General features: G+C 39.1%; 1 protein-coding gene across 9 annotated transcripts in view; it reads right to left on the bottom strand.

Annotated features, from left to right (window-relative positions):
* The window catches only part of PKP4 (plakophilin 4), a 90,906-nt gene that overhangs the window by 42,454 nt on the left and 22,640 nt on the right, over positions 1-25,812 (bottom strand). For 5 of the 9 annotated variants that reach the window (XM_031053176.2, XM_005153726.3, XM_034061856.1 and 2 more), the window contains exons 2-3: positions 21,317-21,450; positions 7,108-7,220 (exon numbers count right to left, since the gene is read on the bottom strand). In XM_031053176.2, the coding sequence (XP_030909036.1) occupies positions 7,108-7,220; positions 21,317-21,445 (242 nt within the window). In that variant the 5' untranslated portion in view covers positions 21,446-21,450. Of the gene's footprint in view, positions 1-7,107; positions 7,221-21,316; positions 21,451-23,252; positions 23,272-25,812 lie in introns of those variants that run through there. The other 4 variants (XM_031053182.2, XM_031053180.2, XM_031053179.2 and 1 more) reach the window with 3 other exon arrangements.

Below are 25,812 nucleotides of genomic sequence, written 5' to 3' on the forward strand. Positions count from 1 at the left end.
GACAAAGCGTACCAAGTATCACAAGTACCATTTTACATTCCTGCAGCAACAGCTCTTAAATAAACACTTTCTACCTCTGGACTTCCAAGTTTGAAAAGGAGGTCAGCCTTCCTCTCCACGGAACAGCTATGACAGCTCAAGGACTTGGCTGCACTTCACAGACAGAAGTGCCTGACCGAGGTCACAGCTGGGACTCTGACAGTACCTGTGCATGGGACAGCAGGGCTATAGGAGGAATGCGAAACTTAACAAAATGGCAGATTTCTAGGTTTTGATAAGATGTTTTGAGAGCAGTGTGCTGGTTTCTAAAAAATAAATAATAATAATAAAAAAGTAAATACAACTATGATCTTCAGTTTCTAGACCTGACAGTTAACCTGAATTCTCACTGCTACATACGTCTGCAGCTACTACATGACATGAAACAGATTAGCCCATCATCCTAGCCCGTAAGATTAAATGTATTTCTGATTTAAACAGTACTGCTTGAGGGAAAAGTATCTATTTCCCTTGCTTATTTTAACTGCTTGACTATACCACTGTTGTCATCAAAAAAGGCGACAGCTGAAAATATTATTATTTATTAACTGTTTCTAAAATGGTGAAAAGCTGTAAAAAGCTAAATATATAACTCTGCTAAAAATGTTATGTACTTCAAACACATTTCTTTAATATTTTAGTCTACTGCTTGGTTGATCTCTCCTCACTGGAATACATCTGTTCTGTGAGGCACACAGTAGCAAATGGTTTACTCACAGGGATTCGTGCTTTCTGCTTTAGGCGAACCTGCCAGCCAAAACTTAAGTGCCTGCTAAGACTGAACATATTGTTTTACTCATTCTTTATCTTCCATTTTAGATATCTGCATCAAGAACATGTTTACAGATATATGCAGTATGAAGGATTAAAGCTTTATACAACTGTAAATTCTCGGAATAGGAGGATTTTTCTAATAAAATGGTACTTATGAAACTCTATAAACTTGTAATACACATTTACAAGCAAAACTGGCAACCATCAAAATCACTAGAACTAGACTTCATATTTCTGCTTTTCTTGTTGACAAAGGTTAGCAAAGTTTTCTCAAATCCTTTAGCTAAAGAAGCTTCAACTTTTCCAATAGCTGTCTTCTTGTATTCACTAACACAATTCCTGTGCCCACTCTGCTAGACACTGTACAAAGTACCATAGCCATCTTATGTCCCACATACAAAAATTAAACAGCTCTGCCACCAGGAACAAGTGGGCCTATGACCTGTTAGATGTTTTCAGCTGACACAGGCAGGCACTAATGCTCTGGATATGAATTTAGAAAGCAGTATCTGGAATACTACACAGACTGAAGGATGTTATTTCAGTTTGAAACCAAGTGCCACTGAAGTAACCTATACTCCCAAGCCACCGCAGAAGGTGGCCATGCAGAAGAGCTGGACATGGACAACCCCCCAGCTCTACAGACAACAGATCACTGCCACCCTGCTGTGCTGCCCGAAACCACACACACTTAGCACTGTGACAGTGGTACCAGCATACCAACCATCACCAGTGTCTGCCTAGTGGTACCACAAAATAGTAACTTAAAAAAGGTCTCTGGCACGTTTCACTATCTTTGGAAAGAACTAACATCCTTCAAGTATTATTTTATCTAAATTATGCAGCACTGTAACTACTATGAAACTCACTGTCTTGTCTGTACTTCAGGTGTTTTCAGAGGGTGCCAAGTTGACATGTACCACCTGATCAGTCACAATTGTTCATACTGACTTCAAGTCATCTTGCATGAACACTCCTACGAGCAGTTACAGTAATTCAGCTGACACACAGTCACTTACTGCATCGCAGTCTGTGGTGTGCAGTGGATGTACATTCACAGACACAGTAACAATCCTATTTCATAGTCCAGTCTACTACTGGGTAAGACAGTATTTACGTATGAAACTGAAGTCAATATTAAATCATCCTTCTTCAGTTTATCACCAGAACAACTCATAGCAAGTTACATGTTTCTTTTTCGCATTTGAAGATCAGGAAATTGCATACCCTCCCCCTGCCCCACCATGCTCCTCAATTCTACTGGCATTCAAAGCTTTGATGGAATTTGAAGAAAGGCTTACAGTCTGGGTAAACAGAAACCTAAATATGAATATTGGAGCTGTAGCAAGAAGCTTTGCAAGTTTCACTTATTTTCAATGCAGACATACAAGAAAAAAATAAGCATTTCTGAATTCCTGTGAGTCCAAGACAAATGATAGCACACTCTATAATTTTAAATTAACAGGTAATGCTGCCCAAGTGCCACAGCTGAAGTGCTGAAGGAAAGAGATGGCATTAGGTGTCAGAGATCTGGAGTGATGTCTTCTGTATCTCAAGACAGATGACCCATTCACTGAGCTAAACATCTTAAACAGCCCTAATAAATGATAGATTGACTGGAAATAGAATTACTCTTTAGGTCCTAAAAGTTAGAGTAGGGGAACCTATAATGCTTCCTGAAGTTATCTGGTAAAACTACACCCTAGAAAATATGCAACACAGTGCATACACATCAAAGTTTGTGTGTCCACCTTAACCACTAGTGAAACTACGCTCCCAGGACTGCCTGAAAACCAGAAGCAAGCAAGTAGGAAATTGTAATAGACAGAAGGAAACACAATAGAAAGTTCTGTCTAACATGTCGGTACAGTCAAAAAAGCAAATTTGAACTAGGCTGTTGAAAAAATGAGAGAAAATCCTGGAAATCTACTGATACTACACAGGTCAACAGTTCTGTTCCTATTTTTTAATTCCCTCCCCTCCCCCCGTATTTTCTACTAGAGAATTAGCAGAGATAAAAAATAAGAAAAAATAAGGTAATTTCCTCAGACAATTCTAAAGAACAGGCACTTCAAAGTTCAGTCAAATAGTAAAGACAGAGGAAGAGACTCACAGTGAGCCTGTGGTAAAAACAGAAGAACAAACCTAACACACTCCATTCTCACATGGAAATTAAAGGCACAAGATTCCATTACAGAAAAAACAAATGCTTTAACACACAGAATAGAATTCTACAGCTACATTAAAGAATATTTATAATATACTAAGTAAGAACTGGAATAGCCGAAAACAATCATAGCACGGACCAATTTCCAACAAAGGAGATTCTTTTATTCTGTAACAAAGACAAGTGCTGCCTCAGAGCATTTGACATCTGCAACCTGAGGACTGGTTAGCATCTACCATGGCAAGGAGTTCCTAGCCGGCTGCTACTATGGAATTAATCATCATCTCTTCTGAATTGTTCTGAATAGATAATGTCTGTGCCCAAACCATTCTTCCAGCAGCTCTCTGATGATCAAGTAGGAGATCCTGATTTTAAATTATTCATTACTCAGCTAAACTCTGTCAAATACATTTTAGCCCTGCTCTTATTCTACACTGAAGCTCTGCAAACAATGTAAATCTATTCTTTCTTCCTTTTCAATTTAATGTAGCCTTTCAATGTTTTCAAATTTCAGTAAGTGCAATATTAGTGTAAATAAACAAATAAATAAATAGTTTATACTACTCCTTCCCTCTTCCTACCCCAAAAGCACATACTGATTTCTAAAGGTAATTTTTATGGATCTTATAATTTGCCATGAAAGTTTTGTGACATCCTATATTGCAATATATGGAAACAATTTCAAATATGGCCTTTGGAAACACTAAATTATCTGATATGTCACGCCAACAGAATTAAACTAGTTTCTGTAAGGGTAATTACACCCAGATCAGCTCACTGTGAACAGTCTTGTTCAGATGAGCTTGCTGCTGCATGCCATGGAATGCTGCGAGCGTGAGGGCCGCCCACAGTTTGGAAGCATCTCGCATGTTACCACTCCTCAAGTGGAACAAAAGTTACAACTCAAAACAACTGCACACTGCCTTGCAAGGGGAACTACTCACTCTGTTTACACTCTGTATCAGCATTCTGCTGGTTTATGAGGAAAAATTGTGTGCCCATGAAATGCAATCCATGTTCATCTCACAGGAAGTTTACAGTGTTCAGTCACAGAGCGCAACGTTGTACTGAACCACTTTGGAATATTTCTACTACTACATAAAGTGCACACTGTGTTTCAGCCAGCATTGGCAAAAGTGGAGAAAAACCTTCCTAGTAGCTATGAAATACATTTGATTTTACCATACTCGTAAGACTTCGGGTAGGCACGTTGGTACTCAAACTGACTGCTCAGTACCTGAAGTGTTCAATTTTTTAATTTCCACTACTGCCTGCCAAAAGGGCTTGCATTCTGATGAAGTCTGGTGTGCCAGTTCTGAACTTCCGTTAAAGTTGCCATGACAAGCTGCTATTATGAGTGCAGTATTTTATAATTAAATTAATAGGTACGAGCCCTTTGGTTCCCACCAACACTCAGTTTTCACAAGTTACACACAACAGGTAACTCATCAAAAGAATCGGTCAACTGTGAGAGTCATCGAGCCAACTCCCACCTGAGATATTAGGCAATGTGTTTTATAAAGTGAGCCTGACTACTGACCCTTGGTACATACTGATACCTATCTGCACTAGCATATACTCCAACACATCTGGAAGCCCAGAACTGGACCAGTGACACAAGAGATGCAAAGTTAGCTGCACTGCTGCATCTGGTTGTAGGAGGTGCAACAGTCCAGTGGCTTCTTCACAGAAACATGTGCGTGTTATAGCATGAAATGCAAGTAAGAAGATACAACTGCAACCTCACATGGTTTTTCCCAGTCTATCATCTCTGATCTTGTAGTGTATAACACAGCTAAAAAGGATTTAACAGTTACAGGTAACACTAATCATGTACCATGTCAGGCTCTTATGAGGTTTGGAAGTATACAAGATGCCATGAAATATCTTGGAAGTGCTGAGCATAATACCCATTTATAAAAATAATTATGAGATAATTTTAACAGGCAAGTAACTTCCAGGTACACAAAAGTAAAGCTGTAAGGGAATTCAGGGCTGCAGGTGATCAAGTGCTTCCTTCTCCACCCCCTACACTATGACTACTTAGGATCTGCAAATTTGTGCTTGTTATCTTTCACACTCATCTTAAGGGAGCAAACCAGCCAACTACTCCTGTGTGTTGCTTGCATTTACAATACAGTTGTAATACAGGTAGGCAACAATCTAACAAATTTAAACTAGACGTACCTTCTGTGTAACACACATGTTTTTTAAGGACTAACAGCAACAGAATCAACCATGCTTCTGAAATGAGAGTCCTCCTCAGGTGTGCTCAAGTAGGTGACAGTCTGGTCACCGCTGCCTGCCTCTGGATGGATTCATTCAGGTGTACATCAGGGCCTGCACTCTGCTAGTGTTTGTAGCATCTGGGTTAACAGCCATGAAGATACACTGAGAAGCTACACGTGCCAGCTAAAGAAGCTTAAGCTGGTTTAAGGTACTGATGTCACATTTCTCCTTGCCTCACAAACTGCTACCACAACTTCCCTTGGGCTGGCACTTGCGCAACTGGGTGATGAACTGTCTCAGAGGAGTGACTTGACTGACACAGAGAACAGCTTGAAGCCCAATCTGCAATCACCAAGATAGCAAATGCTGCCACAAAAGCACCTGTGATACCATGCCAGTATCTATTTTGCCAAGCAGCACAACCTCCAAGCCAATGCCACCTTGCAGGAATCCAGTTTTTCAAGTGTGTAAATCAGAGGCACTGCTATGACCACCAAGGTCAACCAATCCTCCAGCTAGATGCCTGAAATGAAATGCTCCCAAACATTTTAACCACATTTAAGGAGACTAAAGCACACTGTCTTTGAAATAAAGCATTGCTGATTTCCTCAGGGACAGAAAACTTCGACAGAGGATTCAACCCAAAAAGAATACTCATCTAAAGCCGAATGAAAGGTGATTTGAGACATAAAATAACTAAAGCTTTTAACTTATTCTTCCATAGGAATTCAACATTTTTAGCTTTCAAAATGGAATCTGACAAGAGCTGGAGAAATATGTGGATCTAGAGGGAAGACAGGCAAGCTTAAAGGATATACAACAGTCATCTTGTTCACAAACATTTTTGAGTATTTCGAAGTTTCCTAAACACAAGTTCTCATGCTACTGAAAGGGTAACTCAGGTCAGGCAGCTTGAAGCATAAAAACAATGGTGTTAGCTGGTACAGTGCATTTTCTAACTTTATTTTTAAATAATTGCCTCCTATTTCTAAAGGTTTTGTAGGGAAAAAAATCCATTTTATTTGCAAAAGTAGTTATCATGGCCACAGGAAGAAACATTTCAGAATGATACCCAAATTTACCACTTAAAGACTATAAACACACAGTATTTAAGGCAAGAAATAATAATGTTTAGAGCATTCCGTTCATAATGTTCAGTACATAAGCTCTATGTACATGCCAACCTGAAGTTTGCTGTAACCTGAAATGCAGATATAAATGTTTCATAAGAGAACACATTGTTACCAAGGCTCTCAGATTCAAGAGCTACCAATCATTTGATACGCTTGAGATGAATGAGTGCCCAAACACATTTAGAGGTAGAAAGTTTCCTAAGGGATTAAAAAAAAAAAAAGACCTGAAATACTAGTCACACCTGAAATATTAACAAAATGCTTCACTATAGTTATTGTCATCGTGTGAACTATATTAAGTATGTGACATGCTATTTAAATATGCACTTAAAGCAAGATGTTCCCTGGAAACAAATGTAACAACACAAAGTATTTCAGAAAAGCTGAATAAAACTAGATAGTTAATTCAGGGGGAGAAAATAATTGGATTACTGCATTTAACTAGCACTGTCACTTTAATACAATAATGTATAAGTCTACTGTATTTCTCTTTGGCTGAATCTTAAAAGTAAAATTCAACATATTTTAGGAGAAATTAAAGCTTTACATACACTCTACTGAAAATGTAATCAATTATTAAGGAGGCCTCTTTAAAACTGTCCCATAAACTCTTCACAGCAAATCTGCACTTTTTTTTTAAATACTTCAGATATTAATGGAAGGTGAACAGCTGTTAGTGAAAATATATGTATGTAGGATGCAAGCACCACTAAAAAGCCCTCTAATTTATGGGACAGATGAAAGTGAAGTCATCAGGACTTGTACCTTGTGCTGGCGATACTTGGTGATTCTGCTCCAAGCCTACATCTTTCTAGCTGATTAGCCACAATTTGCCTTTCCACTTCCAGTTCTCTGGTAAGTCTTTGAAATTGGAGCTCCTGAAATTTCAAGATAAAAAGAAAAGCATTCTTGATGTTAAAAAATGAGTGTGGATGAATTCTGAAACAATCGCTGTTTCATCACAACCATGTTTCTTGTTTTGACTCTTCCTTAGTGGAATAAACTATCAGAATGTTAAAGTGGGAATTTAATTGCTCTTTAAATCAGTGATTCATACAAATATTGATTTATCACCTGTTACAAAGGGAAAAAAATGTTTAAGCATTTGTGGATTTTATTCCTCCTGCAATTAGAATCTTTGTGCCTCCTTACGTTGCCACAATCTAACAAAATTAGTGCCTATAAAAGTCAGTCTTCAATTTCACCTATAAAAGAGATATACTGGAAAATACTGTATCCTGACCTTTCCAACTCCCAAACTTCATATCCTAAGCTACATTACATTTTGACTTCTGTATTCAAAAACTTAAAATTTATTATTTCAAACTGGCTGAGGGTAGAGATGTGCTCTTTCACCTCTTCTGAGTATAAATCACGTAGTTGCATGCCTTACTGTATTACGAAAGTCACCTTCACTCAGAGATAATAGTTAATGCAAACTATTATTTCCCACCTTATATTACGTGGAATGAGGGTAAATACTGTACTTCCATAAATGGTACCTGAAAGAGCTCTGTACGTCTTCTAGTTTGTAACCTTTTCAGTAAGGTGAAGTGTGGTTCAGCAACACAGCCTACAGCTTTCAGTGTCTGCAATTGCCTCTTGAATTCTCACAGCTCCAGCCCGGGAGGGCTCTACGTATTGCACAGGAGAGCTCAGAGTACCAGTGTAGTAAACACCTACTCTAAATCCATTATTTACTTTGCAGAAGTAAGGATAAAGTTTCTTCTACTGACAACGCAACAAGATTACCTCCAAGATCCCCCAAACAGAAGGCTAACTGGCACTGATTTCATTACGAAGCCAGCTGAGGGCTAAGTCAAACAGCAACTGCCATAAAAAAGAAAGCTACTTCTGAAAGTCTGATTCAAGCTCTATACAACAAACCAGCCCCTTAAAGATACACCACCCAAGCTACTGCCACTCCCAGACAGCATTACGAACCATAGACACTTTCAAACATTCCTAAGAGCTCACTAAACAAACTGAATAAAAACACCCTAATATGCCTAATATTCTAAATATTGGCCAGTAAAACTGTCTGCCTCCAGGACATAGAACTCACCCCACTACTGCCATAAAACACAAGAATCCACAGACTGCATTTTTCTACTATTGCTCTACTAAGAGAACTTCAACAGAACAGAATATGCTGCAGTTCTGTTAAAAACAAATATGCACACCATGGGAGCAGCAGGAGGGAGATTCAGTCCTCTCCTTCCTCCTAGCCACCGCTACCAGTAGGTTGGCATTTACCATCAAGCTTCAGCATCAGAAAAGCTTAGCACACTCAATGATCAGACATGAAAGAGCATTTTAGGACATCCATCTTAAATTTGGATTTTATTAAAATCTGCTTTAAGGCAGAATTCTAAAGCTAAATCCTTTGAATCCAGAGACCTGACATAAAAAGACTCATGAACGTGACAACCTGCGAACCATGGCAAATCTTACTGACCTGTACATGGACTAGAAAGTATGGATAATATCAGGTTTGTACAACACTACTGCACCCGGCAGCAGAGACTCAATCATCACCATGTCTTAGCATGATTCAGTTTCATGTTATACCAAGGAGGTACACAGGCACCCAGTCAATTCATCTGGACAGTCTGGCTTTTAGAGAGAAAATACTAAAAGACGTAGTAAGCACAAAAAGAATTCTATACACAAGAATTTATTATCTAGTTCTAAGTCTGAATATACATTATAAATCCATGTAAAAGGTGATTTACCAGCCAGTCATTAATGTGCTAGTGGAAAATGGTGATTTTCAAAACAATATTCAGACACAGAAGCTCTGTAAGTTTTGAAGGAAATGTCAGCAAGACAAGCTTTTTCCCAAGGAAACTATACTGTCTGGGGACAGGTGATCAGTTAACAGAGAGTTTGTGGGTGGCGGTTAAAAGGAGAACAGCTATGGGGGATATTCATGTGGGGATCTGTTACAGACTACCTGATCAAGAGGACTCTGTGGATGAAGCGCTCTAGAGATAGATAGGAGCAGCCTCATGCTCACAGGCCCTTGTCCTCATGGGGTACTTCAACCACCCTGATATCTGTTGGAGTGATGGTATGGCTGGGCACAAGCAATCCAGGAGGTTTCTCGATTGTGTGGAAGACAACTTCCTTCTGCAAGCAATAGAGGAGACAACAAGGAGAGGTGCTGTGCTTGACCTCGTGCTCACCAACAGGGAAGGGCTCGTTGGAAATGTGATGCTCCAGGGCAGCCTTGGTTGCAGCGTTCATGAGACGGTAGAATTCGAGGTCCTCAAGACAGCGAGAAGAGCGTGCAGCAAGCTCACTGCCCTGGACTTCAGCAGAGCAGACTTTGGCCTCTTCAGGAACCTCCTTAGTAAGGTTCCATGGGATATAGCCCTAGAGGGCAGGGGGGCCCAAGACTGTTGGTTGATATTGAAGGATCACCTGCTACAAGCTCAGGAGTGTTGCATCCCAACTAGAAGGAAGTGCAGCAGGAGGGCCAGGAGACCTCCATGGATGGATAAGGACCTGCTGAGGAAACTCAGAGGGAAAAAAAGGCTTATAAAAGGTGGAAGCAAGGACAGGTGGCCTGGGAAGAATACAGGGATGTTGTCTGGGAAGCTAGGGACCAAGTTAGGAAAGTGAAGGACCCAGAAAACTACAGATCAGTCAGTCTCACCTCTGTGCCTGGCAAAATCTGGGAGCAGATTCTCCTGGAAGGCATGCTAGGACACATGAAAAACAACAAGGTGCTTGGTGACAGCCAGCATGGCTTTACTAGGGGAAACCCTGCCTGAACAATTTGGTGGCCTTCTATGATGGGGCTACGGAACTGATGGACAGGAGTAGAGCAGCTGAAGTTATCTACCTGGATTTGTGCAAAGCATTCAACACTGTCCCACATGACATCCTTGTCTCTAAATTGGAGAGACATCAGTTTGATGATGGATCACTTGGTGGATAAAGAACTGGCTGGATGGCTGCATGCAAAGAGTTGTGGTCAATGGCTCAGTGTCCAGCTGGAGACCAGTAACGAATGGTGTCCCTCAGGGATAGGTGTTGGGACCAGTCTTGTTCAGCATCTTTGTCGCTGACATGGACAGTGGGATTGAGTGCGCCCTCAGCAAGTTTGTCGACACCAAGCTGTGTGGTTCCGTTGATATGCTGGAGGGAAGGAATGCCATCCAGAGGGACCCTGACACGCTTGTGAGGTGGGCTGATGCCAACATCATGAAGTTTAACCATGCCAAGTGCAAGGTCCTACATCTGGGTCAGAGCAATCCCAGGCACAGCTACAGGTTGGGCAGAAAAAGAGATTCAGAGCAGCCCTGCAGAGAAGGACTTGGGGGTGTTGGTCAATGAGAAAATGAACAGGAGCCAGCATCAGTGTGTACTTGCAGCCCAGAAACCAACCGTATCCTGGGCTGCATCAAAAGAACTGTGACCAGCAGGTCGAAGGAGGTGATCCTGCCCTTCTACTCTGTTCTCGTGAAACCTCACTTGGAGTATTGTGTGCAGTTCTGGTGTCCTCAACATACAAAGGACATGGAACTGTTGGAGCAAGTCCAGAGGAGGGCCATGAGGATGATCAGGGGCTGGAGCACCTCCCGTATGAAGACAGGCTGAGAAAGTTGGGGCTGTTCAGCCTGGAGAAGAGAAGGCTGAGTGGAGACCTCATAGCAGCTTTCCAGTATCTGAAGGAGGCTAGGAAGGGACTCTTCATTAGGGACTATAGCAACAGGACAAGGGGTAATGGATTCAAACTTAAACAGGGGAAGTTTAGATTGAATATAAGGAAGAAATTCTTTACTGTTAGGGTGGTGAGGCACTGGAATGGGTTGCCCAGGGAGGTTGTGCATGCTCCATCCCTGACAGTGTTCAAGGCCAGGCTGGACAGAGCCTTGGGTGACAAGGCTTAGTGTGAAGTTTCCCTGTCCATGGCAGAGGACCTGGAATTAGATGATATCAAGGTCCTTTCCAACCCTAACTATTCTATGATTCTATAAAGCATGTAACAAATATAAACCTGTAAAATAAAGAGTATTGCACAGGTTGTTTGCAGAAAAATAAGAAAAAGCTTACCCTATGCTTAAAGCTGTTTCCTGTTCCTTACTTTTACATCAATATTTAAATAGCAATGTCATTGATACAAACAAAGAATGTTAACACAAGACTCAAGTTGCCTATTGTTATTTACTGAGCTTCTAATTAGATAAATAAAATATAGCATATGCTAGCCATTATTTGCTTTCATTCAACCAATCCCTATTACAGGTAGAGGCATTAATGAAAATATCATCTAGAAAACATACTCTTGATACACACTATGAATATGCATTCTCCTGAGCTCTCCCCTTCATTTGCTTCCTTCTCCTGCGCTCTTGCAGTCTTTACACCAGCTCACATGTATTCCTGCAGGAAGGCATTTGATAAGGCAAATGTTATCACTAGGCAACTTCTGCCATTTTGCATTCCAAGAGGAAAAAAAATTACAGTAAATTACCAAATCCTACAAAAAGGTTGACAACGTTTAGAAAGTCCATTTACATAAAATGAATCAATTAAATAGGAGCATATAACAGAAACAGGACAAAGAGGGAAAATAAAATCTGGGCTTGTCAACCAAGCTTGCATCTACACGATCACATCTTTTAAACTGATGTGTCAAACACTTCTGTCATAACGGTGTTTAAGAGATGACCTGGGTAATTGAGATCATCAGAAAAATCAATTGATCTACGTTTTACAAGTGTAAAACAATTACAGGTTTAAAAGACAAAAAAGCCCCACCGAAATTAAAAGAATGACCAATGCAATGTTACAGGAGTTTAACAACTACAGGGAACACTATTTTTTTTTTCTTTTGCACAGAAAAGTGATCAAGATAAAATCCAGAAAGAGAAATATATGCTGTATTCTTCTCATTTCACAATATACTTTCTTTATACAGTGTAATGGGTGTACAATTTCCTTTCCATGCTTCTCAGTATATCCAAAATTCTTCATCTGGAAGCTAAAGGTCCACCCAATTCCAATAATCACCTCAGATTTTTGAGGATTTAAGGGAAAAAAAAAGGACTAGAGAGTTTGCAAATTATAGGATGGTTTGGGTTGGAAGGCACCTTGAAAATAACTCAGTTCCAACCCCCTGCCTCAGGCAGACACACCTTCCACTAGACCAGGTTGCTCAAAGCCCCATCCAGCCTGGCCTTGAACACTGTCAAGGGTGGGGTAGCCCCAGCTTCTTGGGGTGATCTGTTCCAGTCATTGTAAAAAACCTTATTCCTTACGTCCAACCGAAATCTGCCCTCTTCGAGTTTAAAACTGCTGCCCCTTGTCCTGTCACTTCAGGCACTGGTAAAAAGTCTTAGGTTGTCTGTCTTATAAAGAAAAATTGAAGGAAAAATTTAACTTAAAAAAGCTAAATTAACTTCACTTATCTGAAGTAGGAAAATGGAAGTTATGATAATGAAGTTATGGTAGGAAAATGGAAGAACTCTTTTTCTGCTGATAATTCATTTTCTAACTCGATATATAATCCCTTAAACATGTAAGCATAAGCCCCATCTTGAAAATGATAAAGCTTGGTTTTGACCAGCAGGAAGATGCAAAGAGATTCATGTTTAGTATTGAACTGTTGTGTGGCCTGCCCAGAGTTTTCATACAATTTTTCTTTTAAAAACAGAAAAATTGCAATATAAAACTGGTATAGGTAGTTGTGCAACCAAAGTAACAACTTGTCCATTTAAGTAAAAAAACCTATTTTTCTCCAGTACAGCAAAAATCAAAAGCCAGTTAAACCAGAAGAACTGTACTCTTAGTGTTTTGGGGGGGTAAAAGAGGTGAATGCCACATATGGACAATGTAGCAATAATTTTTACTTCATTTGTTTACATTATGTTCAGAAAGCAAAACTCGCCGGTATTCTATCAGAAAAACTGTGGTAAGTAGAAATAAGAGTCAAAACCACCAAGCTGAGTTTGGCCACTTCTCTGGTACCTGTACTGCTGATTTTGGACCAGCATCTTCAGCTGTCTATTTACAATATGCTTCATAACTTCATATTTTGGTGCTGACAAAAAAAAATAAAATCATAGGGCACTGAACTGCAAAGGTATAAAAGACATGCAACTGATTTGCCATTTTTAAATCATTCTGATGGTTAGGAAAATCCAATGTATTTTTGCAAGCACAAGCAAAATATGAAGAAATTCTGCTCTGTTTTCTAGTCTGAGCAGTGTTCTTATGTGTGCAGCCTGTGGTCCCAATGAAGTAGCAACGTTTACATGTTTCCTGAAACAATGAGTGCTGATTTTTATATGTCTCCTGAATTTGATATCTGCAGCTGTAGTTGATATGTCTTAAATACCTGTGTAAATACGCAAGAGGGATAATTTTAGAAGTACCATCTTCTTTACAGCTGGAATTCTCATATTCTAAGCCTTTTTTTTCTCAGTCTAAATCATCTGATTTTTATAGAAAAGTAAGTTCTAATCAATTCTGAGTAAGTACACTGATCACCTTCTTAGTTTATGCTTCCTTATAATGACATTTTACATGACTCTGAACAAATACCTGCCACCACCATGTTTATCTATCAGACAGTGCACTAGTTATCGCAGGAATCTATTTGAATCTGTTTCTCTTGCCAGTTCCTCTGCAAGCCGTGGCAGGGCAACCTCCTCAGAGAGGATGTTCTCACACAGTGCTGGCTGCCAACAAAAGAGAAGCTGCTACCCTAGGCAAAAAGCACAATTAACTGATTTTTATAGTACTGGCTTGTGACAAAATGACATGGCAGGAGTCAAATAAAACAATTAATAAGCTTGTTTTCATTTGCAGAAGGAACATCTCTGTGGTAAGAACATACTAAAATTATAGAAGCAGATTACAGAATCTGCTGCTGTACTGCATCAAATGGACCAACCAAATCTTACAAAACATACACACTACAATGCCTTGGCCAGAGCTACTTTCATCCAAAATTATCCAACATACATTAAGAGGGAAAAAAAGCCCTGTAACTCTATTAAACTGTTTAGCAGTAACTACTTAATCACCTTATAAAACTACAGGTTTTGTATTCATGAACTAAATTCCACTGCAAAACCACAGACCATACTTAACACAAAACTGTATAAAATTGCCAGCTTTAAATATGGTTACATCTAAGGAACAGGAAGCATATATATGGTTAAAGAAAGAAGAAAACAACCTGCTTTGGAAAGGCAATCATACAGACTGCAGGCAGACAAGCTTCGTGAGTAAAAACCAAAACACATGAAATTTTAGACCTGTGTTCTGGAAGAGAGTCAAACCCCACATGGGGCGCCAGTGCGGTAGTGTATACCCCAGGTGACCGACAACAGCTCTTACTTGGCAAACTCTGCATGCCAAGTGGCAATTCATCTGAAACTATGTTGGGATCTCACTAAAGAAGATACTTCAAGGTCTTCACTACTGCAAGTTACAGAGGAGACAAGTTATACTAACCCGGAAAACAAAATACTCTTTCCATTTGAAAGCAGAGTACTTCTGACAGGCTTGTGGCTCCCTGGCAAATGCAAACAACTGCCATCACCATGTGTTAGCCTATTAACAGCAAATCTTTGAAAACAGGTAAGCAATGAGAATGTAACTTGTATGACACTCCCTAAACACTGCCATTCTCCTGTTGCAGGATTTGGGTCTCAAAAAAAGGCTATGGGGCACTTCTGTGCCTTCTGTCTTCATTCCATTACAGAGATCCAACATTCCCATTTCTATTAAGGAGGAACTTTTCTCCCTCAGTAACATGGACGACAATAAGGAGTCTATGCTCAAAATGCTGGAAACTAAAGATTACTTTCTTCCCTTCCTGTTGTTATTTGAAAACCTCTGGCAAAACAGAGATAACTTAAAACTTTAAAGAGTGGTCCAGCTGACAAACTGAAGGTTTTCTGGTGACAACTACACAAGAATCAGCAGCAATGGCACAAGCAGTGAAGACGACTCACAAACACTTTTTGAATGATACATGCTTGGCTAGTCAGACTAGGATCAGACAATGGGGACCTCCGAGAGGGATGACACTATTAATGGAGGGATGCATCTCTTGCAGCTTTTTGGCTTCCACCAGTTCTCAGTGGTGCTGTGGTAGAAGACAGAGCTAGGACTGGATGTTATTTGAAGTTGTAGTTACACTAGAATATGCTAAATTGCTTCAATTGCCAAATATCACTGTCTTCATGAACTATTAAGGAGGTAACTGTAAGCTGAACTAATCATAACAATGTTGCCTGTTGAACAGTTCAGTTCAGCCTCTTCCAATGGTCTGAGCTGACAATCTAAGAAAGCACAGCCTACATTTGAAAGGAATACTTTTACTTTGCACTTACTATTTCTCATTCAACTGCAACACATAGTGCAGAGCCACACAATCCACATCACCTATGAATGTTGAAACAGTGCTAAAGAAAAGGCAATTACATTCTGGACATTTTTATTATAAAAATGTGCAACAGCAAAAAGGACAAACAAAACTAAGTTAATTTATACCTTCTTCACATTAACCTCCTGCATTGATCTATGCAGAGTTCTATTTGTTTCTGCTTGCTCTAATTCAGAGCTAGATCAAGCAACTGACTATAGAAAACCACATGAGTAACTGTATTTCTCTCCAGCATGAATATCATACTGTACTGACCTAATACTTAACTCTCTACCAGAAACTGAGGAAAAAACCCTGTACTTTTAACTAACCACATTAGATCAACCTTAATATTTTCTGTAATAATAAAGTTTACTTACACAAACAACTGCGATTGCATGCTTTCAGTATTTCAGTATCTTCCAAAATAGAAGACAAAAGATAAAAAACTGGACAGGGTAAAGAGAATCACAGATTACAGGATGTGGAATGACACAGCTACAATTATTGGCTGATCACACTTACTCTGTATTCAACAGCAGTAGACCATTAAAGCTCTTAATACTTTTACGCCTGCATTGTTCACTAGTCTGGTAAAGCAGTTTAGTGCTGTTCTAGCTGATGAGGGATCAAAATTTAAGCAATTAATAGAAAGCTTACTCTTTGTCAATGGTAAAAAGAAGGAAAGCCAACTGAGGTATTTGCTGACAATATCTGGGCAGTATCCTCCTCAGAAAATGTTTGCTACAATGCAAGGTTTTATTAAACTGGTGCTGAAGCTAGGTGCACTGTAAAGGCAGCTGGTGGTTTGAGCTCAGTTGCTATGGAGTAGATAGGCTGGTAATCTAAGCATAGAAATCTTACAAAAAGTATAAATATAGCAGTATATTTCAAGGGTACTCTCACTTGTAGAGAGGCTTTTTCAAGGGGAGTTTCTCCTCAGAAGCCTAACAGTACACACTACAAAGAAAAAAATTTCTAGACCTTTGTATGAGTTAAGGAGTACACAGAATTTCAATTAAGAAAATGAGTTATTAGCTTCATTTGCGACAGGAATGGTATAGATTTTGTCCTAGAATAAGAGCCTTGGGAACTGGACTCCTCAGACTTGATCCGCTAAAACTGGTAATTCTCCTAAACAGCAGAAGCTGTAAACTTCAAAGTTCTGGGATTAAATGGGGAAGAAAAACCTGTGCAATTGAATATAATATAAAAAGACTTAGAAAAACAGACACAAAACAGTTCCTCCAGTAATTTGGGAAATGGTGACAAGGATTTTTGTTTCAAAGCTTGAAAGTCTATTTAATAAAGAGTGCAGTCTTCGTTTTAGAAATGACACACATTTACCCACCTAACTGATCACTAGATGCATGCAAATCAGCATTTCAGAGTAAGACTGCTCCATGTTTGTGCCTCATTACTGAAAGTGCATTTAATAAGCTTTTTCTCAGGTATGTTGTTGAAACTATGTGCCTACAGAGTTGGATTACAGAGTACTTGATATAAAACACTAATAACTTGAATTGGCAAAGAAACCTCCCAAACTTAGTACTAAAATACTGTAATCTAGTAAAGGTGTTTTTAAAGTAATCTTTAAACATCATTTATGTTTAAATAACAATTCTTAATAATGCTTAATAATTCAATAATTTCCTTAATTTCCATCTGAAAAATTTCACATTTTGCATTCCTTCTCCCCCACCCTTTAACCCTCACCTCTCCCTCCACAAACCCTGCAAAAAAACATCAAGAACTATGTGAAGAATTTGTTTACTTAAAGCACAAAGAAGAAGAAAAAGAACATACTTTCTGAGTAGGTTCAGTACAGTTACACAATAGAAAAAGATTTTGATGAAGTGTTGAGCAGAAGTGAATACTTCCAGGAAAACATTTAAGAATACCCAAGAGATTTATGAGGATTCACCTGAAAGCATATCCAGACATTCCTACTCTATTGTCACCAATCTACAAAAGAAAAGGTGAAAAGTGGTCCATCTTTAGGTGTCAAGAACAACTGTCCAGAGAACAAAAACTAAAAAAAAACCAAAAACCCAAACCAAACCCTGCCATTGGTGCAAGTGCTTCTCTCCTAGCAAAGAAACTAAACCAAGTATATTCATGCTACTTTTGAGAACTGGATTGAAGGGCAGTTTTTCCTGTGAGACCTTTTCTTTCAGCCCAATCACTGAAAAGGAAAACTAACATGCTAAGCAGGAAATTCGCAATTCCAAATGATCCCATTTAATCTTGCCAGTTCAGCAGCAATCCACTCCCAATTGAGTAGCTTATGGCTGGCACATGGTAAAGTAGGAACAATTCCAGCAATCTCTCTGGAGTTCCTGGCAACTGGCTGCCCCTACCCTCCAGCCCCTCAAAAAGTTAATGTCATGATGATGCCCCTGTAATTTTTAACAGCTTGTTATTTTACTATGAAAATGTTCTTGAAATTTTTTATATGGGTAAGAGACACCCTACAGAACTCAACTTTTATTCCAATAATCACTAGGATTCAGAAATACAGATACATATATTGTAATGCTTTAGTTTTACTTGCAACCTGTCTCAGTATTTCCGAAGATACTTCTATCCATTACAGCATGGAAACTTCGTAACATTTCAGAAGTGAGATACACGCTTTGGACACTGTCTCCCCCCTAACCCCACAAACAGACTACCTCCAAAACAAACCCATGGAAAACAATCTCCTACCAAACTCTCCAAAAAATAACAAATCACAAAAATACAACCCACTGTCAAATATACTAAAAAGAAAGGAGACCAAAATATGTTTCTGCTTTCTTACAGTTAGCCCTTAGGGTTTCCCTGCATTCAAAAAGGAATTCCTGTACTAGAGATACAACTTATAGCAGTAAGAGTCAGTCCTCCTCTTTATTTTAATCCAAAAGTATATCCAGTAATGTATCCGCAAACAGAATAACTCAACCTGGTTAAAGAACTATCTCTTCTACTCCAGTGAAAGCCAGTGGTGGCTGTGGAGGTAGTGACATTATTTATACTAATTAGTGATGTGTTTTCACATTAAAACAAAACTTGAGCTTTCAGAAAAGCACAAAACTGTACTAATCTAGATGTCTTCACAGATTACACTTGTTCTGCACATTTTATTTCATAACACTAAAAGTGAACTGCAATGCTTCTTAACTAAAATACGATCAAGGGGAATTTACACAGCTCTCTGAAAATTTTGTCTCTATGAGAGAATATTCAGACTTCAGAGGACATCCTCTAGTTTGGTAAAAAATTGCTGCTTTAAACTGATTTGTGGTCCTCAGAGAAAGAAATAAATGTAGAGTTTTATTTAAAGTGGCTTGTAGGTTCATTGACAAACTGGTGCAACTATTTATATAAACATGTCTACGTCACTACTGTCAAAAGCTTAACAAAATCATTCAATAAATTTATCCAATTCAGAGCTATTGTAGTAATTTTAAAAGTTTTTAGTAAGATAAAATCTTGCACAATCTGACCGGTAATAATAAAGGCTCTATTAAATTGTGTTTCCACTGTAGTGTTTCTGAAGTAACTAAGTAAAGGTGTGGCAACTCTGTTTTACAAATAGAGAAAGATTCCTGTACAAAAGGAAGTTAGGCCACAGCAAACAGCATAACAGTTTCTGTTCAAGCTTAATAAAGTAAATAAGTGCACTGGAAAATATTCTGTTCTGGGCTTGCTGCCATACAGGAAGGGTGTTGAACATGTCAGTGTCCCTAATTATTAGCAACAGAAAAAAATACCAGAAAGCAATAGCTTAGCTCTCAATTATTTCACATTATCACTTTCAAGAGCGAAATTTACACCATCTTCATCTTCCTTCTAATGGGTCTATACATTAAAGTTAGGCTACAGTCCTGAAGTTTATGTTTCACTAACCATTAGATCACAACTTTCATTTTATTTTTTCCTTTCATCAGACTTGAGTTACTTAATGGTGCACATATTTAATAGTCTTTTTATGAATGGAAAGGGGAAAAGGTTTTAGCCTCCTTTTTAAAATGAGGAAATATGCCATTATCATTTTTTCTCCAAAATAAAAAAAGCAGAAACATTTATTGGGTAGGAAAAGGAATGCTAACAAACACCCTTCTACTGTATACTTCTGTATCTACCTACTATAAACAATACTCTTGTAACTGTATGTTCAGTTCAAACAATCACTATCACATCAAAGCTGCACAAAAGTGATTCAGGCAGTAATCACAGCAGTAGGGTTACTGGCTGGTGATCACCAGCAATTACAGCACTGTCATTTATTGCAGTACTTCTCATCAACCAAGCTAACATTACAAGCATGTGCTTTGTACACCACAAAATAAAATGAACTAGCTTATAATACATTTGTGGTGATTTTAAGTAAATGAGTTCTAATTGACATTTGTGATAAGCTACAATGGCACAAGGCAAACTACTGTCTCAGTGAGAAATGACTTAAGAACACTGTAACTCAGCTGAGTACTCATATCTTGACAGCCTCCAGCATTGTAAATATCCTTCGCCTGGGAAAGATTCAATATTAATTTTAATATTGCTAAGAAATTACTAAGGTTGATACTGTCATCTTGAAATACTTTTGAAATTATTAATTTAGGCACAAAAATAATGTCCCAAATTTCATCATCTTGCTGAAAATTTTTATTTAAGAGTGAAGATTCTATGGCTACGAAATCTGTTCATATCAAGATGATATAATCTTGTTCTCACCTCAAAAAAAAACATCGTAATATGAAGAAACACATGATTACTAATGCATCAAGTGTTTGCATTCATAGTTAATACCTTGAATTAAATACTGATTTATCTTAAAAGAAGTTCTGAAACCAAGACAGCAGATTTATTCTGAAATTCAGATGTTACATTTACATATTAAGTCAAGATGATCAATATTTCTAGTTCTGTCAAGGAAAGCCAAACTGTCATTTCTCTCTTTGTGTTCTTTGAAAACAAACAAACAAAACACAAAACCAAACCCACAATCTTTAGTTAGAACATTTCTTTGTAAAACTGCAATTTTTTTTCATCTTGAATGATCTTTATGAATTAAGGCTGAAATTGATTTCAAACACCATTTTCCTCATAAAGACTGAAATACGCATCTGTGAATGTGTTGTAGATTTAAAATACCTTGGTATTGATAACTGAAGCCAAACTCAAAGTTTAAAACACGTTCTTTAACAAAATACAATTAATTATCCAAATCGTTATGCACAAATTTCTGTAATACCGTACACAACTTTGCAGAAGGCACAGAATAGACTGGTTCCAAATGCTGCATTAGTTCTACTCTGGCCTTTCTCTTTTCGACAATAAACCTGCATCTCAAGTCCGATTTACAACAACAGTGCATGCATACATTCCAACAGAATATCATAATGATGCTCTGTTCAGTGCAATTAAAATGAATCTTTTATATTCAGATTCTAACATTCTGCTATACAAAATACACTATACTAATGCTAATATAGAAGCAATTATGTTTAGAAACAATGACCTTTTTTCCCAGCAAGGCAATAAGAGACAACAGTTAACTCACAATCTATACTGAATTTCTGAAAATAAGAAATGTACCTGTTCCTTTACAGAAGCCAAAATGGTAGTGGCAGTGGTCTCTGGTTCCATGCCCGGGCCTGTGGAAGCTTCCTGTGTTGTCTGTGATAGCCCTTCCTCCACCACTGGAGTCTGCTCAGGGGCTGGCATTTTGCCTGTAATAACAATATTTTAAAATAGCTTACATTTTCAGGCAGTGATGCTTAATATTCAAGTTTTAGGACTATCGATTCTCTTATCAAAAGATAAAGGTTTGACCTTTTCAAACTGAACTAAATTAGCAGAGAACTTCGTATTATTAACATAAGTTGCTTCACCTTCACAAATTGAAATCAGAATTGCATACCGAACATGACATCCAGGAAGAAGCAAGCAGGCTGCACAATGTTTAAGGATTATTCTTAAAACACAATTTTGTGGTAGTTACTAAAAGTTGCAAAATCCAAGGTGTGTGAAAAATACTAGCATTAAAAATTAAAAACATGCAGGATCAATAAAAGATTACCACGTGCAGTTTTTAGCAAGGAAGACTGACATGCAACAGCAGAATGCTTTGCTACTAGGAACAAATCATGGAAGAGACTAATTATGGTAATAAAAAGTTAATGGGAATAATGCTTCTAGTGTTCTTTTTGCAGATGAGGAAATTAAAACACAAAAATTAAACTAATTGCCCTGGGCTATGGATAGCATGGAAAGGACTGACAGGATTAGCGTTCAGGTATTCCGAGTTTCATTACTGCAGAGGCAGCAAAATAACCATTCCAGTACATGTAAAAAAAAAAGCAATTTATTTAACTACAGAACTCTCTTAAGTAATATTACAGATATAGTTACAAAGTGTGTCTCACACTTCAAAACTAGTAAGTAGGTGGTATTCAAGCAGCTTATATACACATACTGTGGTTTAATTGCTTTCAGAAAAAAGAAAATGAAGCTCAAGAGGTCTGATGTTACAAGCAGTCAATATTTCATTTTAGATTTTCAGAACAAACTCATTCAGTATTCCTAGAGGAAATAAATACAAACAGCACCTTCCTTCTTTTCACAAGGAACAGCTTACACTTCAGGTAAGCTCCAAGGCTGGGAATTGACCTGTAAGACTTCACAGTCATGGTCTGTTTTATCTGCAATCCTCCCTTCTCTACCATCTGCCTTTTAAATGTTGAAACAGCATAAAGCTGGGCACAAACTACCTAAAAAGAAACAAGACCACTTACAAGATCAGTGGCTATGCTATAAAGCTGCACATTCTTATTTGGCTAGAAGCACAGCTGAGCTGACCCCCATGTGATCTCTTGTGGAATTGCCCTACAGGATTGCTCACCCTGTTGGGGCATCTTCTGCACTTGTGCCTATACACAGAGGCCAAGTACAAGCAAAGCACCATGTGGTCAGAAAACTTCTATGCTTCTGCAGGCAGCCCTGGGCAGAAAGCATAAATGGAAACCAGAAAAGGGATGATTTAAGAGAAAGTTCTTTTGCTCTGCTTTGTGCATACGCACTGTCAGAGAGGTGACCTCAGCTCAGGCTTACAAGCAGCTTCAAGTGTGTTAGCAGGTGAACTTCATGAACCAGGCTATTCTAGTCTGCTACAGTAATAATACTAATAATGTGCAGTTTCACATCAGCCACTGAGGGAATCAAACAGCAACTTCAGAGAAATTGAAGTGAGATGAGTGATGAGAGGCAGTGGAATGGTCCTGGGGGTAAAATGTGGTGCAGGAGACTGGTCACCCATCAGATTCTACCACTGCAAATAAAAAAAAAGCTGCTTCCAAAAGCAAGGGCCTAACTCTGGCTCAGTTGCTTTCTGGAGAAGAGTCTCACCTCCCCTCAATATAACTTGTGCACAAGTTATACAGAAACACTGTCCAGTGATCTGAAAAGAGTCTGCACAAAGAGCCCATTCTTGCATTTACCTTCTGGAACAAGGAAAAAACAATTGCACTAATACCTTGCTGCCAGGTGTCTGGTGTCAGGATTGCAGAGGGAAATCTGAACACACTAATTTAGTGACACAAAGGGCAACTCCTTTTCCTTCTTCCCTCACTTCACCTTCCAACAAGACCACAAACATGGCAAGTTAAAGACTATACCTTCTAATCCAGAACAAATTTAAATACAGAGTTCCTTGCTCTTCCACCACAATCCCAGCAAAGCCCTTCCCATCCCATCCCCTCACCAACATCCTGCTCTGGGGGAAAGGAGGCCCCAGCACCCGGCCCCAGCACTGTCCCTCCCCACAGACTCACGTGCACTGCGGCCTGTGCCTGCCTTGCCAGCCCTGGCTGGCTCCAAACAAACTCTTCTCTGAGATTCAGAAATTCAGTGACAGAACCAGGCAGGGAAGGAACGGGAGTTCAGGCATGCGAGGCACCGTGCTCCAGCCAGTGTAGGGCAGCCACACATGAGGGACCGGGGTGGTGGGATTGGCAGCATCAGGAGTCCGCCAACTGCAGGAGTCCCTACCACATGGCAAGAGGGTTTGTTAGCAACAACAATAGTGCACACACACCCCAGAAAAAGAGAAGGAGAAAGGAGGGAAAAAACCCCAAGATAACTATTTCCACCAGTGTTCCTTCATCACCCAGCTGATCTCAGTCAGTGCCAAAGCACCTGTGGGTACATGTCTGAAGGAGACTAAGGTGGGTCTTCTGCAATGGGAACAGAACTTACTCTGAAGAAAAGATATCACCTGATCCTACATGCTACTCGGCTGCCAAATTACCACCAAATGAATAACCAGACATACTTGGCTATTTTTGGAACAATACTTTTGTTCATGTTAAGCTTGCTAATGCAAAGGCAACCACATGGATATTTCTGTACATGAACCATGAGCCTGCTATGTGCCTAATGCTTCTAGGACCCTCACTCCTCCTAGAACCAACCGAACAGCATCCAAGCAACCAGAATAAAAACCATGCTTTAATAAAGTGAAAGATGTAACCTCAAGACTTTAGAAAATGAAAACTTACTCCTTTAAGGTTTTACTTGTATAGGAACTCATTCATCAAGATGTAATAACCCAAAGAATCACAGAATACATGTTACAATTCCCTGGGTCATACATGATTTTTTTAAATCACTTTCCACGGTTCTTTTGTCACTACAACTCAATGTTTCAGGTTTTCAAATGGACTGTTAAATTTGCAACATATAACAAAGAAATAAAACTACCCAGTCAGGCTTTTCACTCATTTACAAATATTTGCTATGTAACAGAAGACCATGTCTCCAAAACGCTCACAAGTAACACATGAGCTTCTTCCAGAAATAGACTGCTTTCTTGTCCATAGATCCCAACACATCTTTATCTGCACAGTAACCAGGGAAATGTCCACTGTGCTTTGGGATTTCCAGGTGAGAAGCACAGAATACAGGACACTAAACAAAGCCAGCCTTTTAAGTAAGAAAAGGCAGCACTGAAATCCCAAATATGCAGCTGCACATCTCTATAGCTTTAAATCAATTAAATATTTAGATTTGTTGTGGTCTTACCCTGATGGGCAGCTTGGCCCCAAGCTGCTGCTCACTCATACCCCGCCAGTGGGATGGGGAGAGAATCAAAGGGTAAAAGTGTGAAGACTCATAGGTTGAGATAAGGGATGCTTAACAGAGAAAGCAAAAGCTGCATGCGCAAGCAAGGCAAAATAAGGAATTCTTTCAGTGCTCCCCATGGGCAGGCAGTATTCAGACATTCCTAGGACAGCAGGGCTCCATCACATGTAACAGTGATTCAAGGAAGACAAACACTATCACCCTGAATGTGTCCCTCCTTCTTCCCCCAGATTTCTTGCTGAGGATGATGCCACATGGTCTGGTATATCCCTTTGATCAGTTGGAGTCCACTGTTCCAGTTGCATCCCTTCCCAATGACTTGTGCATCCCCAGCCACTCACTAGCAGGGCAGGGTGAGGAGCAGAACAGGCCATGAACCTGTGTAAGCATCACCCAACAGTAACTAACACACCCCTGGGTTATCAACAATGCTGTGGTCACAAATCCAGAACACAACCCCATAGGAGCTACTATGAAAAAAAGATTAACTATCCCAGCCAATGCCAGTACAAGTCAGCACAGTCACACTTTCAAACTTTCAGTTCTTTCCAAAGGTTTAAGTACAGTTTACAGAAGATAAGTTATGAGACCTTAAAGCACTGAAATCAAAGCAATATATATTCCGTCAAACAAAAGACACTTCTTAATTTTCTTTAAGACATACGTGGAGGAAAAGCACAGGTTGGTTGCATTTTTTACTTATTTGAAAAAAAAAAATTGACTTTTTGAAGCTTCTATTCTATGATGTGCCACAAAAGCACTATACAAATACAGTGGCCATTCCTTCTAAGTGAGCACTTTCAAAATATATTGTCTAAATGAATGTTTGAAACTAGACCAACTAAAAACCTCCACAAAAGTATGATACAATGAGCACAGATGGGAAGATGATCTCAATTTGTCTCTTCCGTAATTTTTCTGTCACTCTCTTCTCACCCCAGCACTGTGAAATA

This window comes from Melopsittacus undulatus, chromosome 4 (genome assembly GCF_012275295.1).
Source record: "Melopsittacus undulatus isolate bMelUnd1 chromosome 4, bMelUnd1.mat.Z, whole genome shotgun sequence".
NCBI classification, from domain to species: Eukaryota; Metazoa; Chordata; class Aves; order Psittaciformes; family Psittaculidae; genus Melopsittacus; species Melopsittacus undulatus.